At 39.7% G+C, this 24451-nt stretch overlaps 1 protein-coding gene across 1 annotated transcript in view; it reads right to left on the minus strand.

Moving 5' to 3' along the window:
- Window positions 1-24451, minus strand: part of Wdfy2 (WD repeat and FYVE domain containing 2) — a 131222-nt gene that overhangs the window by 58967 nt on the left and 47804 nt on the right. Inside the window, exons 2-3 of the mRNA XM_051195549.1 lie at window positions 24192-24259; window positions 11791-11864 (exon numbers count right to left, since the gene is read on the minus strand). Coding sequence (XP_051051506.1) covers window positions 11791-11864; window positions 24192-24259 — 142 coding nt within the window. The remainder of the gene's footprint in view (window positions 1-11790; window positions 11865-24191; window positions 24260-24451) is intronic.

Raw genomic sequence — 24451 nt, forward strand, 5'->3', positions numbered from 1 at the left:
AGTGAGGAACTATACTATGGTGACGGTAAAGAGCTTTGAGAAGTGAGATTGTAAGGAGGGAAGGAGCTGAGAGAAACCATGTTTCAGTTCTTGTTTCTAAGAAGCTTGAAAATCTCCAGGTCAATGGAAAGGAATCAAGGGAGGGAGAATCATTAGGGTACAGAGTCTTAAGAGGAGGAGGAAAGTACTTAGTTATCTGTTTATCGTTTGCCTTTCTGAAACACAGACGTGCTGTGATGACTAGCCGACATCACTCCTGTACATACTATGTAAATGATTTTAGCCCATCCTGAACACTTTAGGGCCTCCTTCCAATCTAATTCACAAGACAATCCAGGTGCTCTTGTAAGTACTAATGCCACAGAATTGGTCTTAAAACTGGGTCAAAAAGGTCTTCTAAGCCAGGTGTTGTTTGGTCATATATGCACTCAGGATGTAAACACAGGAGGAGTTCAAACCCATCTTCAAAAGCAGAGCAAGTTCAAGGCCAGCTTGGATTACATGAGAATATGTCTCAAACAAGGTCTTCTAAAAATCCACAGCTGCAAGGTGGAATGGTAGCCCAACATTCAGGAGTTTGAGGTGGGAGGATCAAGACTTTGAGGCCAAACTCAGAAACATGGTGAGATCTTGTCTTCCCAAAAAAAAAAAATCAAACAAAAATCCACAATTATAGCACAGGTACCAGAAACTAATCATGGGTCAAAGAACATTGTTGGTATTGAATCCATTCACTACTGCTCCACCAAGATTCACAACAGCACACAGGCACTAAACAAACTGAATGGGTTACACAAGCAATGACAACATTAGGGAAGACAGGTTTGGTTCTGGGGCTGTTCCAGAAAAGTCCACCACACAAATGTCAATGGTATAATAACTGCCTTTTTTCTTTGGTAAAAATCCCCTTTGGGGAATTAACTATCAAGGAACAGTAAGGCAATGGCGTGTCAGTGCCTTAAAACTACTTCCTCTCGAGTGAAGCTCCAATACCTGTGTTAAGTTCACTGCAAATCAACACAAGGGCAAGAGAATTCAGCTACCTTTATGTTAGAAAGAGCTCACACTAGAAAGCCCAGTGACCCTAAATGTTTGGAAAAAAAAAAAAAAAAAAAAAACATACATACAAAAAAGCCAGGCAGTGGTGGTGCACATGTTTAAGCCCAGCACTTGGGGAGGCAGAGGCAGGTGGATCTCTGTGAGTTCAAAGCCAGCCTGGTCTACAGGGTAAGTTCCAAGACAGCCAGCACTGTCCCACAGAGAAATCCTGTCTAGAAAAAAACAAAAACAAAAAACAAAACAAAACTACAATAACAACAAGGAAACCCTCAGAAATGGTGTTTATTTATTTATTTATTTTGGGGAGGGCGGCGATTGTGTACGTGCATGCATGGATGATGCATGGGTGTGCCATGTTTTTTTACCATCAGAGACAACTTCTCTATCAGTTCTCTTCTACTACGTGGGTCTCAGGAACCAAACTCAGATCATTATGATAGGTGACAAAGAGTCCTTACCAGCTGAGCCATCTCACGGCCCTGACAATGGCTTCTACTGGAAGAAGCTATGATGTAATCGCCATCAAGTAGTGTAGTGACTGCAAGAATGACTGTTCTGAAGGGAGGCCCTGAGTCCCAGCTACACATTCTGTGAACACAAGACTTTTGGGGACTTCCTTTAAAACCATCTTTGGCTCTTAGAATTGGTGTTATTCCTAGATGGAGTCAAACTAGAAATCTCAGAAAGCAGCCTCAGTTCTAGAAGTATAAAACCTGCCAGTTAGAGCAGTGCTGTGGGTAAGCTAGAAGGAGAAGAGTTCAATGGACTTCCTTCAGCAGTCATGGACTAATGCGTACTTGACACAGGCTGCCAGTCTTACCCCACCCACAGTATGACCTCACCATATAGGTGTGGTGGTGTAGGGTGTAATCATGTAGGCTCATTATAATCCATGGCAAGCACTAATAATAAAAATCTACTCAAATCATCTTGTTAGGATAAATCTGTAAATTCTTCCCTCCTCTATTTAAAAAAAAAAAATATGACTAAACATACAAGTTCTGGGCAAATGCTCCCAATGCCCCAGTAAACACTGTATACAACTCCTAGTACTTGGACTGCTCTTATGGTAAGAAGAAATCTGCCTGGAACAACAGGGTCAGGGAAGCCAGCTCAGCCACACTGTCATGACCTGTGACCTGACCTACCCAAAGCACCACTTATCTAGAAGAGGGCAGCATTAGTTACAGAGAAGAATGTTCTTTCCAATTCTGATCTCTCTCTCTCTTCCAGGAGAAATTTTGGCTCATCCTCTTTAACATCTTTGGATATTTCTTCCCAAATCATGCCTCATGTCACCCAACTTTGTAAGAACACTGTAAGAGAACACTGTAGTATGACCTTATTTAGAAATGGAGCAAGTTAAGTTGTGATAGGTTAAGATTTGAAGATGTAACAAGCTGAGATGAGGCCACACTGGATTAGTGATGACTAAACGCAATGACTGGCATGCTATAAGGTAAATACACAGATGGGAAATGACATAAGGATACAAGTTAGTACAAGAGTGGTGAATGTATAAGCCTCACAGCATGGAGCACTGCCAGCTACTCTGAGAGGTTAGGAAAAAGCAAGGAAGTAGTCTCCCTTGCCAGCTTCAGAATGAGTACAGCCTTGCTAACATCTTGATTTCTGTGTCTAGTTTCTGAAACCGAGGAAATGAACTCTGTTGTTTTAAGCCATCCAATTCATGATGCCTTGTTGTGGCGGGTACGAATACCTGGAGCATTACAACTGGTGAGGACTCATCTTGCTCCCACAGGGATAGTCAGTCCTCTTTCACATCTATAACGGATGCCTGCCTTCCAAGTCCACCAATGGATGCCTATGAGACTGTTTCGTTTGGAACCCTGTAGTACTGTTTTGTTCCCTATGTGTACTTATGATAGAGTTTAATTTATAAATTAAGCACAATAACAACTACAACTAAGAGTAATTACTTAAACGTAGAAGTCATTTATTTCTGGAATTTCTCCTTACTGTTTTAGACCACAGCTGTCTGTGGGTAACTGAAATTGCAGAAACAGATACAGATAAGGGATAGCTGTATATCTGGGTCACTACAAACAGTGCACTGTCCCACCCATCCTCAGTACAGTGAGACACTGGCCTTGGGGAATGACAACATCTCTAAAGATGTCCAGGTTCCCTTCTAAAGGATGCTGAATACTGTTATTTTCAAAGATGTCATTTCTCTCTTTTACTTGAAAAAGAAATAGCCTTTTCCTGAAGTAACTACATTCTTTTCCCTTGAAGCTTCTGAAGATGTGAGACAGTCCACCTGGGTATCTCCTGTTACCAGGAAAACAAATTCTGTCTCTGGGGGAGTCTGTAAAAATACACACCACTGTGAGTGCCATTGTGTGGCACATCAGGCTAGGCCACCTGAAGAATACTATTAACGAAACAGAAGAAAACAGTGACATTTTCATGAAGCAGTTCATTTAACTTGCAAAATACGAATCCCTGCAGAACAGCATATGCAAGAAGACAAAAGTTTATTAAGATTTCCAACCCTACAAGAAAAAAAAAATGCTTTAGGTTCCCTCAGACCGTCAAGAGCACATTCTATTTCTATTTATTGTGCCCCAGAGTCTGTTCATGTTGCCCTCCCTCTTTCCCTCCTTCTCAGCTTTGCATATGTTAAGAGCACCTTCCCACTGAGTTAACCCCCAATCAATTGACCGCTTAATACAAGTCTGAGGACTCCAAGAAATAGTCTGGGTGTACATTTATAGGCCTAAGCCAATCATATAAACACAGGACCTGCTCACGTGTCAACCAAGAGCACATTAACACTGATGGCACAGTGTCCTGTGAGATGAGCTCAAAGCCTCTCTCTCTCTTTCCAGCTCACATGTGGCAAAGCACCATGGTGGTCCAAGGAACTGTTCCAACACAACAGCGTCTGCTTTCACAGCCTTGGAAGGAGACAGACTCACAAACTGAGAACATGACTCCCAAGTCCATGGAGGAACACCCCATGGTAGCCGGCTGCTTCTTACCTGGGTAAAACATGTAAACTCTCCAGCCTTCGTTATCTTCCTCATCTGAGATGTGAGGAACACTTAGCCACTCCTCAGCGTTAATATGAAACAGGGATGAAGAGGGGTGGCAATGCTTAGTGTCTTATTCAAGGGATATATTTGATAAATTGTCTAGTTCTTATTCTTTTATTTCCTTAACTGAGGCAACTAACAGAAATATATGCGGTAAGAATATGATAAGACTGGGGAGATGGCATAGTTAGTGCTTGGCATGCAAGCATGAGGATAGGTCAAACTAGGGTTTGATACCAACGCCCACAATAAAAAGGGGGGCAGGTGTTACAGTAATCACTTAAAATCCTAGCACTAGAGAGGCAGCGACAAGAGGGCCCCTGGGGCTTGCTAGGCACTCAGTCTGGTCAACTTGGCAAGCTCCAGGTTTAGAGAAGGACCCTGTCTCAAAACACAAGGAGGAGAATAATTGAGGAAGACATGCAACCTTAACCTCTGATCTTCACACACAAGTGTATACAAGTGCAGAATTACACGTACATGTATACACACACACAGGAAAAAGTTCATATAAGATCAATTACATTTATTTTTACACAGTAAAAAGAATAATATAGATTAATTCTTTCTTGTCTGAGCCAAATTTCCTCTAATTTTTATATATATATACATATATATATATATATATATATATATATATATATGATTAAAGTTCAGAGGTATTTTTTGTTGGTTTTTGAGATAGACTGTATAGAGCCAAAGCTGGTCTCTAATTCACAATGTAGACAAGGATAACCCTGAATTACTGATTATAATACTGTTTCCACTTCCCAAGTGTTGTGATTACAGGTGCATGACACCACTTCTGGCTCCAAGGAAACTTTTATATTGTTTTGAGAACTTGTTTGGCAGAAATATGGTTAGGGGATAAAGGCACTTGATGCCAAGACTGATAACTTGAGTTTGATCCCCAGGACCCCATACAGTAGAAAGAAAGAACTAATTCCCTCAAGGGTTCAACTGATCTCCAAACTCACACTGTGGAGCAAACATCCCCACAAAATAAATACGTAAGTAAGTATAATTTTTAAAACATGTACTTTTAAAAACAGTACTTGTTTTAAAACTCTTTAAAGACATGACTCCATCTTGACAAAATATTAATAAAAATGTTGACTTTGTAACAGTTTGATGAAGATATATTTTATAAAGGTAAACATACACACACACATATACATACATACATACATACATACATACATACATACATATATAACTAACCTAAAACCATTATTCAGTAGGATTGGTGAAAAGTCCTTGAATAGAAACTATCTCTGTGTTGACATTTCCTCCCCATCAATTATGAATTATCCATAATTGATGGCTGTTTTTGTTGCCAGTTTGACTACATCTGAAATTAACTAAAACCCAAGGGTCGGGTATACCTGTGAGGGATTTTTATTGATTGAATCATTGGAAGTAGGAAGGCACACCCCAAATCTGGATTTCTTGAGGTGGGAAGATCCACCTTAAACCTGGGTCACATCTTCTGGTGTCAGCCTATATAAAGAACATGGAACAGTGGTTCTCAACCTGTGGGTTATAACCCAAAAGACTGCTGGGGGGGGGGGGAACAGATATTTCCATTATGATTCATAACAGTAGCAAAATTACAGTTATGAAGTAGCAAGGAAAAGAATTTTAAGGTTGGGGTCACTATAACACAAGGAACTGTATTAAAGGATCACAACATTAGGAAGACTGAGAACCCTGATGTGGGAGAAGAAAATGCTTGCTCTTGACCTGCTTTCCCTTGCTCTAGCTGACAAGTCCATTCCTTCACAGCCATTACAGCCTACTTCTTCAGGATTCCAGTGTACACTGAAGACCAACAAAGACACCCAGCCTCATAGACTGAACAACTACTGATTCTTGAACTTTCCACTGGGAGAAAGCTATTATTGGAACAGTTGGATCATAACTTAAAAGCCACTCTAATAAATCCATAAATGTGTGTATGAATATATGAATATATATATTCATTCTATCAGTTCTATTCTTCCACAGAATCCTGACTACTACAGGAACATCTACTCAAGACCTTTAGTGTTATTTTCCTGCCCACATCCCTCCTTTAACCTGACCTCCCATCCTTCTCCCCCACTTAATCCTCTTATTCTAGTTGCCCCTTTATCTTTTTATAACACTATCCTCTATTTCCCTTCCCTTGGAAGATTCCCCACCCCATTCCCTCTGGTCCATCACTAGGTACCTAACCTCTGCGGTTAATTGGATTGAAACACATTTAAAAAACTAGTGTGTGTGTGTGTGTGTGTGTGTGTGTGTGTGTGTGTGTGTGTGTGTGTGTAACAGTGTAGTAGTGGTGAGTCTGATGTTGGCAGGCATCGAGGTTATAGAAGAGTGGAAGGTGATGGATGAGGTCACTGTATAGACTTGATGGGAGCTGGGTGTTTAAGTAGATAAAGGCCAGAAGGCAAGTATTTAGGCATACAATTAAACAAACAAACAAAAAATGTTTGGAGAGAAATCAACCTTTGAGGTCTGAGGTTGAATAGTTAGCCTATGTCAAGGAACTAGATCCCTAATATGGAAGAAGACTCACTCTCCCCACAGCATACTTTCTGCCATATTTGAAGGGGTGTATTATCCAGATTCTCTAGAGAAACAGAACTGATAGAATGAATATATAAGAATACACACACACACACACACAGAGAGGGGAGGTAGTGTGATGTCCCACTCTTTAGCTGAGGACTTACTGACATTTGATTGCTTCTAGGAAAGGGAAGGTCAGGTTTCTTTAATGGTGTCACAGCTGGTATCTTAAGCACATTCCAGGGCAGGCCCCATGCCCAGGAACAATCAGCCCACACAAACTGAACTTGATGATGATTGGGGTGGGGGTGGGGCAGTGAAACTGGGTAGATAGTGAGGTGGAAGAGGATCTGGGACCAGTAGGGGATGGGGAATGAATAAGATCAAAACACATTGTAAGATGTTGTCAAAGAATAAAAATATTTTTAAAAGACCGGTCAAGTCCTTAATATTCCATCTGTAATAGAAGAGAAAGATTTTTTTTTTAACCACTTAATGAAACAAAAATGAAGTGGGTAACAACACAGCAAACCTACTAAGCATTGTAGGTGATTAATTTTAATTACTGGGGTCCAGAAACAATTTGCATGAAATAACATAAAAAGTAAAATATAATGCCTGAACAATATCTTAAAAAATGGTTAGAGCTTTGCAGCCCGACGTGGTCTGGGCTATTTGAAAAGAAAGGGTGAGAGGGCCAGGTGAAAACAGAGCCTCCCCACCTGCAGCTTCTCTCAGACCGTTGGCACTTCAGGAGAAAGAATAAAATGCTTTCCCTGCCCTACCTCCCGCAGCCAAGTGATGCTTCTGTCTTTCCCTTCTGCTTCAGAACTGCTCCAATCATTCTCTCTGCCAACGTCTCTCAAACGTTCCTACTTCTCTTGCTGCTTGACTCCCATTCAGTCCTGGTACAGTGGTCAAAGGGTCTTTGTTCTTCATTCTTCATCTCTGACCCCATGTGCAGTGATAATGGGATCGGCTGAGTAAAATAAGGATTTACTTTCTGGTTTTATCCTTCCCTTGTTTTTAGAATTTAATCAATATTTCTTCTTAAAATGCATCTGATGTTCAAGGAACAGAGGACACATAGTCTCAGAAAAAGATTTCTTGTGTCAAGAGAGTAAACTCCTGAACTAACGAGATTCTAAGCATTTTTTTTTTTAACAAGGAATCTATTATTACAGTGATGAGAAGCGAGAACCTTAAACATAATGGTCTCTCAATATATCTTCCTCTAACACATGAGAGTTTTATAAGGCTTCAGATGTGAATCAGTAGGATGAGCAGTTGAGTTTCCTCAATGAAACAAGGGAGGCACTTTTAAGGAAGTTCTCACACAAGCCAACATCCACAGTCCTTTAGAGGAAGGTAGTTTGGCATATTCACACTGTAATAAATAATCAGAGAAGCAGAAAAGCCCCATCCCTGACTGATGATCTCATTACATGGAAGACCCATTTACTAAGAGGACTAATGATTCCATGGTTTCCCCTCTTGTATAGAATAGCTACATTTAGCCATAACTTGCCTCTAGAGTCGAATTTGTCCATGGCAATTAACCATTTATAATGATTTCAAAAGTACAAGGAACCACTCATATGTAACACAAATCCAAGACTTTCAAGAGACAGTAAAATTTTTCCACACATAATTAGGTGAACTGGTGTGATATAGAAGTAAATATTGTACATTGGTATGGATTTTTGTTTATTGATACAAATTTAAGGTCAGTATTATAGATAGTCATCTTAATAGTCAAAACTTATAGTCATGTTAGTTTTTCTAGGTATACAGAAACATATTTCAGATGGATAGATATTCTTCAAACCTTTCAAAGACCTACAGAATATGGCATTTAAAATGGTTTATTAACTTAGGGCTTTTCATGACAATGAGAAACATTTGTTCCTGGCAACACTAATTATGTCAGAGAGGATGATGGGCATTGTGGTGCTTGCTTTCAATTTGACAAGGATACCCATTTGGACAAGAAACTGCTCTTGCCTGGACTGCTTGACAGCACACTGTCCAAACTGGACAAGCAGGTTACAAAGAAAAGTGACTGCTGACTTGCCAAGGTACAGGATGGTCCTTCAAGGTTCCTGCTTCATTAAAAAGTCTGCCAGACAGTCTGGGACTATAGGCTAAAGAGGGATGTCCCAACATTACAGAGGAACTTTGGGTGACTGTCCATGCAGTGAGATGCCTCTGTCAATTCTAGAGTTTGTATATTATCCTTCTGGGGTCTTTGATGGAGTTGAAGACAAATAGTTATGGTCATGATTTTCCTTAGCTATGGTAAAAGATTAGTTACATATAAAACTTTAGAGTCACAAAGATAGGATAGATGATAGAATATTTTTTTAAAAAATTTTACCAAATGTTAATGTATTAAATATTGTAACTATAATTCTTCCTTGATATCTGTTTTGTTATATATAATTTTACTATGTTAAAGTTAAAGCCTTCCTTTTTTATTTTGACAGAAAAGGGGAGATGATGGGGGATGTCCTTCTGTATGCTGTAAGTATTTGTTGCTCTTATTGGTTGATGAATGAAGCTGTTAGTTTTCAGGAAGGTAGGGCGACCAGACATTCTCGGTAAGACAAGGCCATGTGGAAGATATACAGATTAGTAATAATGGGTTAATAATTAAGAGAGTGCTAGCCAATATAAAGCCTAAGTCATTGGCTAAGAACTGTAACTGATATTAAGTCTCAGAGTGTGACACTGAGTGGAGAAAAACTGGTCCAGTGGTACCGAAATAGATGGAAAAAACCTTGTTTCTACACTGGTAGGCAACACATGAAGCTCAGCTCATTTTTTCTTTTCCTTATAATGAACCCTTCCAGTTCACCAAGTGATTCAGATGTTTCTTTTATCTTTTAAAAATAACTGACATTAGAGAAATGGTTAAGTATCAGCATCTCCTGTAGTACTTGTTGTTGTTGTAGATGGCCCGGGATCAGCTCCCAGCATGCAGATGGCAGCTCACAACCTCCTATAGAGGGATTTGATGCTGTCTTATGGCCTCTGCCAGCATCAGGCACACATGTGATTAACATACACATATGTAAGCAAAATATTCATACATGTATGTTATGAGCACTTTCCCATCAGCCTGGTCCCACAGCTTTGTCAGCCCCAAATAACACACAGAGATGCTGTATAAATTATGAAACTGTTGGCCATTGGCTATGGTTTTTTTATTGGCTATCTCTGACTTAACTATTAACACATTTTTCTATTAATCTAAGTATTTCCACATGGTCTTGGCTTACCAGGAATGCCAGATCTGCATCTCCTTTGCCTGCTACATCTCTGCAGAGAAGAGAGCGATTTCCTGTTTGTCCCTGCTTATATTCTGATTCTGCCCAGCTATGTCACTTCCTGCCTGTCTGTACAGACCTCCCCACCTCTATGGTTAGCTAGTGGCAGTATCTGCCATGCTACATCACTTCCTGCCTGGCCAATCAGTGTTTTATTCATCAACCAATAAGAAAACATGTATACAGAATGACATCTCCCATTGCATGTAGGATAAGAATAACCAATATTAAAATAAATTTATCCTATACACACTCCTCCCTTAAAAAGTAGCTCTCCTTAAAGTGAACAAGGACCAGTATATAATTTCTGCTTTTCTAAGGAGCAGTTTATAGAACTACAAATGCAATTTGAAAATTCTACCAAGTAATGGACATGAGAAGCACCATAAATATTGTTGACAAGCTGATTTAAGTTTAGTAATACTATTAAAAGCAGGTAAACAACTACTTTGAGATTAGGAAGTATCCAAACACACCTCTAATATTTATAAGGGCTGAGGTAAGACTGCAGGCAGAGGCTTAGATTCTATTATATATAAATTTTAAGTCAAGCTATTAAATAAAATACGATCTTATAGTCGGATATTTACAAATACGCCTTCAACTAAAGCAGGTCTTTAGATTCTTTGATGTTCCATACCATAGTGAAGTAGCACACAGGACAAGTCTACCCCCACTCTTCCCATCCCCAGTTCTTCAACATCTCCGCTCGCTCCCTTCTTCCCATCTCGTCTATTTTCTCCTCTCCCTCCTCCTCACCCACTTCTCTAGTAGATCTTGTTATGTCACCCATGCTGGGCTTGATCACAATATCTTCCATCTTCCAGGCTTTGCCTGGAATACCACTACCTGCCCCGATCCTGGGGTTACAAGGTTCACAGCACTTAGTGTAGGATCTTTCAGTTCACAAATGCTAGAGCAGAGCTCCTCTCACCCAGGACACTGGATAATTTTTTTGTTTTGTTTTGATTTTTTTCAAAACAGAGTTTCTCTATGTAGCCCTTGCTGTCCTGGAACTTGTTTTTTGGGCCAGGTTGGCCTTGAACTCAGAGATCTGCCTACCTCTGCCTCAGAGTGCTGGGATTAAAGGTATGTGCCACCACACTTGGCTTGGATAATTTATCCAATAAAGAAACGGCCAGATCACACTTGCTACCAGTCAATATACTAGACAAAAGTCAGTAAGTAAGACAATAAAGTTAAAACCTAAACTTCCAACCCCTAAGCACTTCAGGTCTCTTAAGAGCTATAACCAACAGATCTAACATTTATCTGGATCCATACCTAAAATTTTGATGTGTACTTTCTTAACAAACCCATTCAAGTTTATAGCATTTTATTCAAGTTGCAAGCAAGTAAAAACAAGAAGCCCAGAGAACATAGAGTATCAAAACAGAAGACTAGATATGCAGATGGAAGAGAAAGCATCCCCCTGTGTGTCTGTTGCTAACACTCAGATGACACAGCTGGTCAAGTTCAGTATCACAGTAAAACAAGTTCGGGATCTCTGCTCCCTCTCACTGATGCAGATAACACAGCTACGGTGTGTGCCTGCTAATGTCCAAAGCCTAGCAACCAGCAAAGCAGCAGGGCATGCTGAGCCACAGCACATAAGAGCCTCTCCCTACACAGAGCCTCCCCCTCAACATTACTCACTGTGCTCTAAGCACTTGCTTAGCCAGAAAATGACTGTGTACTTGAAAGAAACTATTAGATAACTTATCACAGTTCTTAACTCCACAAGAGGGCAAGTATTTCAACTGGAAATCTTACTTATTTGTACTTACTGAGATTGTACCATTGTCTAGACCTATGGACAGTCTTCTTGTTTCCGGGTTAAAAGACATGCATGAACATGGAGCTGAAAGAAATGAACATGTTGATGAAATTAACAAAACAATGATTCTCATTGATTCAGGGGTGTCTACTAAGCTAAGTGAGTGGCTAGGTCTCCCCACTGTCTCCTGAAACAGTTCACTTTAACCATGCTCGCAACGAAGTAAAAACAGCAATTTTGAAACTAAACACCTAGTTTTTAAGTTGCCCTTTAATGAATATACAAGTGAGACATTCTCAAAAATGTCAAGCAAGCCTTAAAGGCTATACTCTTGGCTTGTGCTAGCCATGCTAGATCTAAACTTGCTTGTCTAGAAGACTGGTCTACTTGGTTCTATGTAAACCATTGACCAGTACTCTCTGAATCCCACTCAAATCCCAGTTTAAACAGGAGTAGGCAATGTTTTCTGAGCTGGAGAGAAAACAGAAAGGTTTTACCCTCCATTGCTAGACATGCAAAGACACACACTAGTGCAGAAAAGTGTACTGGTTCAGAATTTATGTGGGAAAAATGAACTACCCGGGTATTTTACTCTGCATGTTCAAGAGGTATACTGGAAGTTGCTAGTTGAAAATGTCTGTGGGGTCATTTTCTTTGTATGAAGTTAAAAGAGATTCCAGTTTAAATGCAAATAAAACATATAAGTCTATGGTGGTAAGAATAGTGTGGCTTTATTTGTAAGTGAATTGTGGTTTAGTTAGCAAAGGTGCAGCATGCTGAAGTAGGGAGAAGCCTGATGTCTTTGCAAGAGCAGAATTCAATCACAGACATGCACACAGCAAGAACAGGGTGTGAGGGTGCACCAGAACTAAGGGTGAGACCAGGAAGATGCCAGAAGCCAAAGAGTAGCAAAGCTCAGGCTCCTTCACAGCCCTCAGAAGGAGCCAAAGTTGTGCAGGACCCCCGAGATCTCAGCCTCCAGAACTGGGAGTACTTTCTGTCTCTCACTCTCTGCATGCTGTCCATTTGTGGCTCTCTATATTAACTGCCATCTACTGCAAGAAGAAGCTTCTCTAGGGGAAGCTGAGAGATGCATGCACCTATGGCTGTGACAATATGTTGTCATGCGTCATTTTATTGCCGTGTTCCTTTAGCAATGATAGTATTTTTCCCATTCATCATTTCATTTTATTAGAGTGAGTGTGTGTATGTCTGTGTGTTACATGAGCGTGCAGGTGGGGGTGCCTGTGTACATACATCCAGAGGTCATTTGACATATCCAACTAAAATGTCTGGCTGTCATCCTCTACTTGTCTTTGCACTATTGCCTTGACAAGGGTCTCTCACTGAACTGGAAGCCTGCAACTGAACAGCCATTTTGGGAGTTTCTTTACTGCACCCCTTGTATACAGTACTAAGAACTTGTCAAACCACCTTACAGGATGAGAGTCAAAAAAAAAAAAAAATTATCAGACCACACTTTCACCAGACTGCTTGGAGTGTATGCACATCCTTGGAGCCTCTAGTTAAATTTTGATCTTACATCAGGACCCTAAAGGTCGAGTCCAAGGCTTTACTGGATCTCTTTGTCTCCATCCCCTATCAGTGTAATCACATATATCTCCTTTTTTCTGCTTCCCACTTTTGACTCCTTTAATTGGCTTGTTAAGAAAGGGAGGCCAGACATATGTTGGTTCAGATTTTGACATCCAAATTCACTCCTAGAATGCAGGTTGGGGCATAATAAAATAACAGTCCCCTCAGCCATTTAGAGACAGAGAGAATCTTAAGTCAATAATGACTACCTTTACCCTTTACCTTTTGATCCTTTGTATGAATCATCCTTTCTCTTGCCTTAAATGAAATAAAGATAAACTTTCTTCCCTTTTCTTTTCTGAACTGAATGTACCTAATTTCATATAATTGTGTCATGTCTATTATAGTTGTTCTTGTATGATTTTGGTTTTCATGTTATTTGTGTCACAAAGATTTTTTAACAAACTATGGCCACTTCAGTTCCTCTTTTTTAAAGAATTCATGTTTGTTGTATGCTAAAATTACTATTCTTAGTTTTGGGTGTGACCAATTAAAATGTGTATACAGATTTAAATTTCAATATTGTGATCATATATGAAGGCCTAATAAATACATATTCCTTTATAAATCTGGGTACCCTAAACATCTTAAATCCTATTATGTAATAGCTTTAGGTATATTCAATGTTTTATAAACTGTAAAATGCTAATTGTTTACATAAAATATTTGTTAGAGTTATAAGACTTCAATAAGCAATAGATTTGAATGTTATATCCATAAATTTAGATAAGGATTCACTTCCGAAACAGTTTCTAAATATATAGTTACATACATTTTTATCCTCTTATATAATAGGTGACATAAAATTTGATTTCTCCAAAATATTCTTAATATATATAAAATGTTTAATGTAAGACTTTTCTACCCCCCAGCTCCTTTCAGATTCTCTCTAATCTATGAAAACTGAAGTTCCAAATTAGAGTCTCTTTTAAAAGGATTAAAAAACAAAACAAAACAAAAAAACCAAAAAGCCCATGATTTCATAACCTAAGAGAAAAGAACATCATCTCAAAGACTCCTTTCTGATTTAAGTTCATGACTGTCTGGCACTTCCCACTCCTGGGATGCTAAAGGTCACGCCTGTCTGGGCACTCCTAACTCACTCCTGGGAGACAGGCACTTTTTCACATCATCTGAGAACACATTCATGTGGACTTGGAGTATTCATCTTCATTGTCACTGAGAAATGGAGAACCCTGAGAAACTAAACATTTATTTGCCTAGGCTTCTTAAATATTTTGTGATTAGATTTTTAAAATTACTTACGATATTTAGTATTCTATCTGGTATATTTCAAATGAGAAAATAATACTAATCTTTATTTTAATGAAGTTACAAATCAAGATATTATGTCCTTTCACTTCGTCTCACCTTTTTGATTTGACTATTTGCTTACCCTAAGCCCCACATTATTCAAGACTAATGTTTAAGCCAGGTGCTGGTGACACACACCTTCATTGCCAGCACTCTATAAAGGAACAGGCAGTCGGATCTCTGTGAGTCTGAGACCAGCCTGGTCTTAAGTTCCAGGACAGCCAAGGCTACACAAAGAAACTCTGTCGCAATAAACAAAAACAAACAAACAAACAAACAAAAAAAAGGTAATGTTTGAAAGAGTCAAGACTTTTCAGTCTTTATACACACACACACACACACACACTCACACACACACACACATATATTCTTATTATCCAGTGTATTTTGGCTAAAGCCAAAAAAAAAAAAAAAATTAGTTTCTAATTTAAACTTTAATTCCATTTATTCTAAGTAGAAATACCCAAAGATTTGAGTTTACTCTTCTTATGTAAATTACACAAAGGACATTACTCTCTACTACCAACAATATCCATGATGGTTTACACTTTAAACACTGGTGCTTCTTGACTTAATTAGTATCTAAAACGTCCTATAACTAGCTAGTAATTAAAAATTAAACAATAGTTATCCTTTACAAATTTAAAAGTGTGTGGGGGCAGATGGACAACAGTGACTCCTTATCTTGAGCTAGTTCTAGCCCCTGGAACATCTATTCCTTGTCCTTCTCTGTGTAGGAACCAACATCCTATGACTAATAGATAAAAATCATTAACTTAGCCCCCCACTAGCTTCTTCTATCAACCCAAAAGCTTCAGATTGCATCTGGGGCCTAGGGTAAAGCTCCCCCATCTCACTGTAGTGCCCTCTCTGTTGTACCCATCAATGTATTTGAAACTTGGCTTGATGCGTGACTTTGTTAAACTTCATGAAACTGCTCTTAAAATAGAATATGGAATTTGAGATAACCTAAATCTATGTTCCTAGGCCACGGCCACTCAGATGGCTCCACAATAAACTGTCTCTTATTCCCTTAAAAATATATATCCACAGAGAATTTCACGATGATGTACACATAAGCCACGACACAGTGAATGAAGGCATTTATGTAGAAGGGTTACAAGTGTACAACTCAGACCTTAGGTGAAGGCTCTTGCTGCACGCCACAATCGGGCTCTCTCTCAACTAGACCTTGATTAGATGTGGGAAAACAGATGGTTCAAAATCAGTGCTTCAGTAAGGGCTCAAGTTCCTACATTTGTTAGCTGAGCAGATGGTTCGGTGGCTGTACATGTATAACCTGACCACAACCTCACAGCCAAGAGCCAATGCAAGATCTGGACAGGTGGCAAAACAAGCTATTTCAGTGATTTGTAGGATGTGACTCTTTATATTAGTGTAATTATTTTGTGTGTGTGGGGGGGGTTCCTGTGTTGTTTTGGGGGCAAATTCATAAATACTCAGGAGCTAAGGTAAATTCCACCTGCCAGGCCTGAAAAGAAACCCCACAGTGGCCTCCAGCCATCCAACAGCCCTGCCTGAGGATTCACCCCTCCACCTTCGTCACTGTATCTCTGGCAGCCAAGGGAGTTTACCTGTCCTCTATTCCCAAAGGAGAAGTTGGCACCAAGGGCCCATCTGTGATACCCAATCCTCTCACACAACCATCTCTACCACCTGCCACCCCAGCTGACACTTCAGATTCCGCCCTGCCTCTCTTTTGTCTTAAACCAATGAGTGACAAAGCTAGTTAGTAAAGTAAATCTGAAATACATCAACCATGGATATCCGTGACTTTCCTGTGCTATTTTGCCTGTATTATAACGAGAATACAGTGGTTGAAATCATATCCATTAGAGGCTTAGAATATGGATGGCTGCAATGAAATCTCAATCATGGGCCCCGAGGAAGGTCCCTCTACAGTTAACAAACCTGGGAAGCAGCCTGTAAGCTGACACTGCCACAGCAATTAGCAGCAATAGCATGGAGCCATCAGGGGAGGAGTGGGAGAATATTTTCTCCAATTTTTCATTTTGCCCACGTATCAGCTTGTTTACAGGAAAGTGGTTTATGGCAACAATCACCCTTAATTCCCTACAGAGGCACTAGGGGTATAGTTCAGTAATAGAGTGTTTTTAGTATGCAGGCACATAGTCCTGGGTCCGATTCCAAGCACAGACAATGAAAAATTCTGTTGAGAGCAGTTTAAGTAGTACTTTCTTCAGGGGACACCAGTGACCAAGTCCTTATGGCATACTCCTCACACAGTAAATCTCAATGAAATGTGGGCAGTGCTCATCTAGTACCTGCCTTCTTCACCCAGTGTGAGCATCAGGAGTGCAGGAACCAACTGCTATATTTACCTCCACATCCTCTGGACGTTGCAGGTAGACAGAAGCAATGTTTAACATTAGTTGAGCAAACTGTCTGAAGAAAGGAAGATAAATGATTCTTTTCTGCTTTCCCTCTTTCCATGGCTTCACTCCTCCCAGACCATGTTCAGCTCAACCCTACAGTAACACCAATAGGATCATGAGTCAGCCTTTCCCTTTAAAGGCCACAGAGACCCAAGAGAGGGTGACAGACAGGCTACTCACACACCTGCAGCTACAGCCAAGGAAATATAAGCACATATGGGTGTGTACATGGTAGGCACAGGGGGCTTGTTTTGATCTCATAGGCAGAGCCCTGCCAGGATTCTGGGTGGACTAGGAGGATGAGGAAGGAAGCCTTTCAGTATCACCATCTGGACTTTTGTCTGCTCAGGAGCCAGAAGGTCCTCTGCCTGGCTCATCCTTCCTTTGCTGCCATCAGCTCCTACTGTATCTCCATGCACAAATGCCTAGAAACTCTTGGTTTAATGTTGCCAATTCCAGGGCCCTGCCAGGACCAAGACCAGCATTTCCTAGTGAAAGTACTGAGTTCCTGGAAAAGCCAGATTGATTCAGGAAGAACAACCTTAATTACAAGAGAGTCCTCAAGGCTGGATTCTCTTGGCTTCCTTCCTCCAGGTGAAGGAACAGCTTAGAAAAGTGAATGAGGACATGAGCAATGTGAGTGGCTGAGATTTATAACAATGTACCTGTTGTTCATCTTTTGCCTGCTTGTCACTCCCCTAAGTCACTCAGCATTATCACACCCTGCCTTCCTAGTTACTCAGCATCAAACTCAGCCTTCACTACTCTTCTCACCCAATGTCTCCTGCCCCCTTCTGTATTAGACTTCAACTTCTTACTAAAGATACGGAACATCTACTCTCTTGCCAAACACAACAACTACTATATTTTAAAAGTATTCTATATGACAGAGTCAAGAAGCTGCCTTCTGCATTGGAGTATTTCTTATTATTTACCAGTGTAAATACGCAACATGGTCATAGCTGCATTGTAGCATACATTCGATAGCCATTCAGTTGTTCTCTTTTTCACTCACTTTGTAACCAATACCACTTAACCATTAATTACGGAGAATACTAACTAATCTCTCACTCTCTTTTAACACTCAATAGGAAAGTGTGCAAACCAATTCATTAGTTTCTCTATGATCAAGTATAGCTTATTTCCTTATGTGATATGATTCTCACTCTCAAGCTGAACAAAACTGAAATACTTGCTAAGTAGATACTATGTGCCCTGAATTTGTAAGATTCCTAGAACATAAAAGCGACATTCTGTTTTTTTTTTCAATTTATTCTAAAATTCATACAATGTAATGGGTTTCATTATGACAATAAAACCTAATTACTGACAAATATGAAGAACATATACACATACATGGCCTTTTTTTTTTCTTTTACCTGTGCAGAACACTGAAAGCACCCAAGAATGAAAATTTTTCAGAAATCACCTTGCTTTATGAACCTTCATCTACAAATTCCTGGCACCCATCATTGGCCTATTATAGTAGACATGTTGTAAATGTTTGACTAACATGATTTACATATTTATAAATCAATACTGTATATGCATGAGGCTTCATCTGGGTTTGTTTAAACATGTACATATTGCTCAGCAGCTCAGAAGCTATAATATTACAAGATCATATTCTCAGCTTTAACACTCATTGAAATTGACTGGAGATTTTCCTAAAGTGCAGATTCTGAGCCAGTCACTTTGGGTAGAACTCAACAGCATAATTCCAATAATTGTTCAGGCAATGCTGAAAACCATCTAAAAGGCAGGTCAGTTTTAACTCCCTTCCAATGTACCACTGTTAGAGAAGCAGAGCTAATGCTCTTGGGGAAATCATATTTATTCTTAAACTCCATCATTCCACAGGTGTTTACTGAGTAGCTATGTCATACTGCCCGGGTGTTTCTGCTGCCTGTTCTGCACAACATGGGGAGCTATAAATCCTGTTCAGTTTCCGCTACTCCTTGCCTCCTCTTGGCAGCTATACGTAAAGTTTGATGAACAGGAAAGACCAGAGAAAAGACTGGTTATTTTACTTAAAGTCAGGGGAGAAGAAAAAAATCAGAATTGTCCCTTTCCCCCCATGCTCCTAAAACATCATTTCTACAGTAGTTAAATGGTTCACGTTAGTAGGATGCGGGAGCTAAAATGACAGGCCTATGTCCTCTAGTTGTGTCTGCCAGAACCAAAACAGGTAAAACACAGAATCCCTAAAAGTTTCTTCTTCATAGAAAATGGGTTGAAAAATCAGGTCAGCTTTGTGGCTGCTACCTACTTAATAGAAAATTCTAGAGTCATCAAAAGCCTCAAAGATAACTTGAAAATCAATGAAAACCACTATATCCTTAACAACACACTTGTTACCCTTTCAGCATTTCTAGCCTATCCTCATTCCTTTGTGACACCCGCTGACCTGCAGAACCACAAGTTCTGCACTAGGCTGGGACTCAGGGAGGCAACTTGTTCTACCCTTCCTGTCCTCCGTCCTGCTCTCGCCACACATGTTCTAAGTCCTGCTGCGGCCTGTCCGCAGAAGCCCCCATGCCCAGCTCTCCTCCTTCTCCTAGGGACTCTGCCTCTTGATGCAGACCCAGGGTCCTCCTAGTTCCTTCCTGTCACCCCTCCCAGCCTTTCCTTCCATCCCATCTCCAGTCCTTCATGACAACCGGTCACCTACAGAAACACTCTCTATCAGGGACCCCACAGCCACACTGGGATAGGATCCAGAGTGGGAAACAGCAACCATGGGACAAGACACCCACCCAACAAGGAAGACAGTAGATATCTATGCCAAGACCATCATAACTTCAAACATTATAACCCCGGATGCCTAGATCTCGGGGCAAAAACATGAAAAGCCAAGACAGCATGCCTCTCCCAAAGGCAGCAGCCACATTGCAAAGTGTCAATGATGATTATGTTCAAGGACCTTGGAGAGAATATGAATAAATACCTTAATGGAGACCATGAAAACACAAATAGTTGAAAGAAATATGGAAAACAATTCAAGGGGTGAAGGCATAATTTAACAAAGCTATAGAATCATCAAGGCAACACAAATTGAAAATGAAAACTTTTGGAAGTGAAATTTAAAAAGCGCCCAGAGATAAGTCTCAATAAGCGATTACAAGACACTGAAGAGACACCTTCATGTCTTGAAGACAAGGTAGAAGAAATAGATAGCTCAAAGAAAATATTAACTCCCCCCAAAAAAATCTAGACACAAAACATATAGGAAATCAGAGACACTAGAGAAAAACAATAGGTACAGAGGAAGAGGAAGAAACACAAGTCAAAGGCACAGGAAATGCTTTGTTAAAAAAAATTCATAGACTTAACAGCTAACATCCACATAAAAGTGAATACATACCATGTATGTCTTTCTAGGTTTCAGGGTGATATTTTTTTTCCCTAGCTCTATCCACTTAACCTACAAATTTCATGTCTTTTTTTTTTTTTTTTAATAGCTGAGTAATACCCCCATTGTATAAATGTACCACATTTTCTTTATCCATTCTTCTGTTGAGGAACATCTAGGTTGTTTTCAATTGCTAGCTATTATGAATAGAGCCATCAATGATCATGGTTGAGCAAGTGTCCTTGTGGTAGGACGAGGCATCCTTTGGATATATGCCCAAGAGTTTCCCATCTTCATGAGGAACGGTGACACTGATTTCCATACTGGCTGCACAAGTTTGTACTCTCACCAGCAATGGATGAGTGTTCCCCTTATTTAATATCCTTACCAGCATGAGTTATCACTTGTTTTAATGATCTTAGCTATTCTGATTGGGATAAGATAAAATCTCAAAGTAGTTTTTATCTACATTTTCCTGATAGTTAAGGATGCTAAACCCTCCCCTCTCTCCTCTCCTCTCCTCTTCTCTTCTCTCTTCTCTCTTTTGGGGTGGGGTGGAGTTTGAGACAGGGTTTCTCTGTAACAGCTCTCTCTGGCTGTCCTGGAACTCACAGAGATCCACCTGCTTCTGTCTCCATAGTGCTGGAATTAAAGGTGTGCGCCATCACTGCCCAGCTTGCTAAACATTTTTTAAAGTGTCTCCCAGGCTTTTAAAATCCCTCTATTGAGAATTCTCTGTTTAGATCTGTACCTCAATTTTTAAGTTGGGTTATTTGCTTTCTTGAAATCTAGTTTTCTGAGGTCTTTATATATTTTGGATAATTGCTCCTATTAGATGTGTAGTTGGTAAAAATCTTTTCTTATTCTGTTGGCTGCTGTTCTGTCTGAATGATGGTGTCCTTTGCCATGCAGAAACTTCTCACATTTCATGAAGAACAATTTATTAATTGTTGATCTTAGTATCTGTGCTAATGGTTTTCTGTTCAGAAAGCCATTTCTGTGCCAATGAATTCAAGTCCCCCACTTTCTCTTCTATTAGTTTAGTGTATCTGGTTTAATGTTGAGGCCTTTGGTCCATTTGGAGTTGAGTTATATACAAGGTAATAAGTATGGGTCTTCAATTCCATTTATCAACAGTCTGTTTTTTGTAAGAATACCATGCTGTGTGCTTATATGTGGATATTAGCTGTTAAATCAATGATAATCAGACTACAATCCATAGACCCACATGATAGGTATAGAGTAAGGAACCTGAGGATACAGGCTGGTCTTATTAGGAAAGAGAAATAGAATAGATAGTTATGGATGGAGGGAGAGGCTGGAACCAGGAGGATCAAGTGGGGAGAAGAGAAGGGTGGATGAAAAAGGGAATACAGGTAGAGAGAGCTAAAATTAAGGATTATTTGAGGGGTGGTATGGAAAGCTTATACAGTAGAAGCTTCCTAAAATATATACACATATGAAGGCACTCTAAATGAAATTTCCAAATAATGAGGGAGACTCAGTCCCAATTGACCACCAAATGACTCTTCTAGTTCCAGAATTGGGTTATATCTAAGTGAGTTTATGGTCAAAGTGGTTCCATGGGAATCCCCAGACAACCCAAGGCTGTTGCCTACAATATATACTGGTACAACCATGGCATGACTGTCACGAGAGTAATCAACAACTTTTAAAAATTGTGTTCAAGACCCACCCAAGAGATGGAACCCATACCTGAGACTGGATAGGTCATGGGCCTAAGGGAAATTCTACTACTAGTATTCTGATAAAGGAACATACCATAAAATATCTCCAAATGACATATTGCTATGCCCATAGATGCTTTTTCTTGCAGTAAATGGCAATTAACAAAGAGATCCACAACTGGACAGTATGCCTGGTGTGAGAGACTTTGGAGCACTCAGTCCTAAATGGGATGTACTCATCAAACCCCTACCCTCAATTCTCAAGGACCTTCGTAGAAGAGGAGGTGGGAAGAGTATAAGAGACAGAGGTAATAGGTGACCCCAAAGAAATAGTATCTTGCTGACACAACAGGACTGATTGACACATGAACTCAAAGAGACTGGGGCTGCACAATCAAGCCCTGCACAGATTCAAGTCAATCAAATCCCATGAGGCAAACAGACACAAAGTCCCACCACTAACCAGGAATCTATTTACAGTTGATACCTATGAGGAAACGGAAAATCAGGTTTTTTTCCAATGGATTTGTCACTGTATATATCAACTCTAGGGCAGGCCCATTTCTAGCAGTAGTTGGCCAACATATTGAACTCCATGAGTTTAGCCTTGTTTTGTGTGTGGGTAGGTGTGTGTTTGGGGAGGAACTTTTTGTTTTGTTTTGGCATTTTAGGTGTTAATGGTTTTTGTTTGTTTTGATTTTCATTTGTTTTATTAGGTGGGGGCTGTTTAGTTTTTGTTTCTTGAAAACATGAATTTGGGTGGGTAGGGAGGAGGTGAGGCTCCAGGATGAGTTGTGTGGAATATAATCAAAATATGCTATATAAAAAGTTATAAAAAGTAAGTCATTTAGTCATGAATAAGCAAATATTATAGTACTCTTCTGTCAAAGGAGTAAACAAAATCACCTAGAATCTACTTTGGTTTGGCATAGTGTCATATCTTCTGAAGCTGTGATACTTCTGAAGGGACAAGACACATACTACAGACAGCAAAGGGTGTGTGAGCCCTAACAAACCAGGGAGATTTTTTTTCTACGATGCCAACTTTAATTAAGATTTAAATGGACAACGGGAATGCTGCACAGGCCTTTGATCCCAGTACTCCACTCCCCTCCCCCCACTTACACACAGTTGGGGTTTAGGGGAAGGCAAAAGCACATGGACCTCTGTGAGCGTGAGGCCAGCCTAGTCTATATAACAAGTTTGAGACCAGGCAAGGCACATAGTAAGACCCTATCTTAACAAAAAAGAAAAAAAAATTACTGTAATATATTCAAATAATTATTTTACACCAAAACAAACATAGAATAAACCTCGTTAATTTTAAAGAATGAAATTTCTAGACTAAGAGTAATTTTCTAACATGACAGCTCAGTTCCTCGCCTGTAGAGGAACTTGTATTAGAGAACAAGCTGGGAAATTCGTTCCTTCCTCTTCTCTCCTATCTTTCAGCTCTATGATCTCCCAGAATGGAAAACTGGCTGTTGCTCTTGATTTCATTCCACTATGCTTTGATGCCTTATGCCGATTATGGCATGGCTGGTACAATTCTTGTACCAATCAGTGTAAGGACATATTTCTCCAGTAAGATCTTGGCGAAATAAGATCCACTTCTAATTAGAATGTTTCAAATCCTTAAGAACTGAATGCTCAGTGCTGAATGTCTTGAATTTTGGATAAACTATTTAACAACAATAAGGACAAATTCACTTCATAAATATAATCACCTGACAGAACTGTGAATTTTCTAAGGTCATAGATTCCAAAATAGCTAAAACAAAGTTTGAAACAGGAGGGGGCTGCTGTAATCAGAGAACTGGTCTTTTTCTATTCCTCTCATTCAGAACCTGTGAATATATAGTCAATTTCCAAACAATTTTCTTACTTTTCATAGTGAGATCCTTAGAGAAATATAAAATTTTCAGTTTAATGATATCCCCAACCTTTAGTCTTAGTTACTCAAGAAGAAAATACAAAAACGTAAACAGGGAAGGAAGGACCACTGGGGTAAAGATCTGGGTTCTCAGGAAACCAGGATACTTACAAGGCATTGCATGGTATATGCTTGGCCAGTACTGTCCACTGTCCCTCTTTAACCAAACACGAACTGTCCTATAACAGAGGAAAATGTATACATGAAATCACAGCATTTGGAGTCATGCAAAGATAGTAATACACAGAAATCAAATCTTTTAACATCATATATGTACAGATTCAAGACAGGTAGGGATGATACTACATAAGCCTATCTAAAAATCCTGTATTTCTACAGTTTAAAAAATATTTTTACAAATTCTTTGAAGA

The sequence above is a fragment of the Phodopus roborovskii genome, unplaced genomic scaffold (assembly GCF_943737965.1).
Source record: "Phodopus roborovskii unplaced genomic scaffold, PHOROB, whole genome shotgun sequence".
Classification (NCBI taxonomy): domain Eukaryota; kingdom Metazoa; phylum Chordata; class Mammalia; order Rodentia; family Cricetidae; genus Phodopus; species Phodopus roborovskii.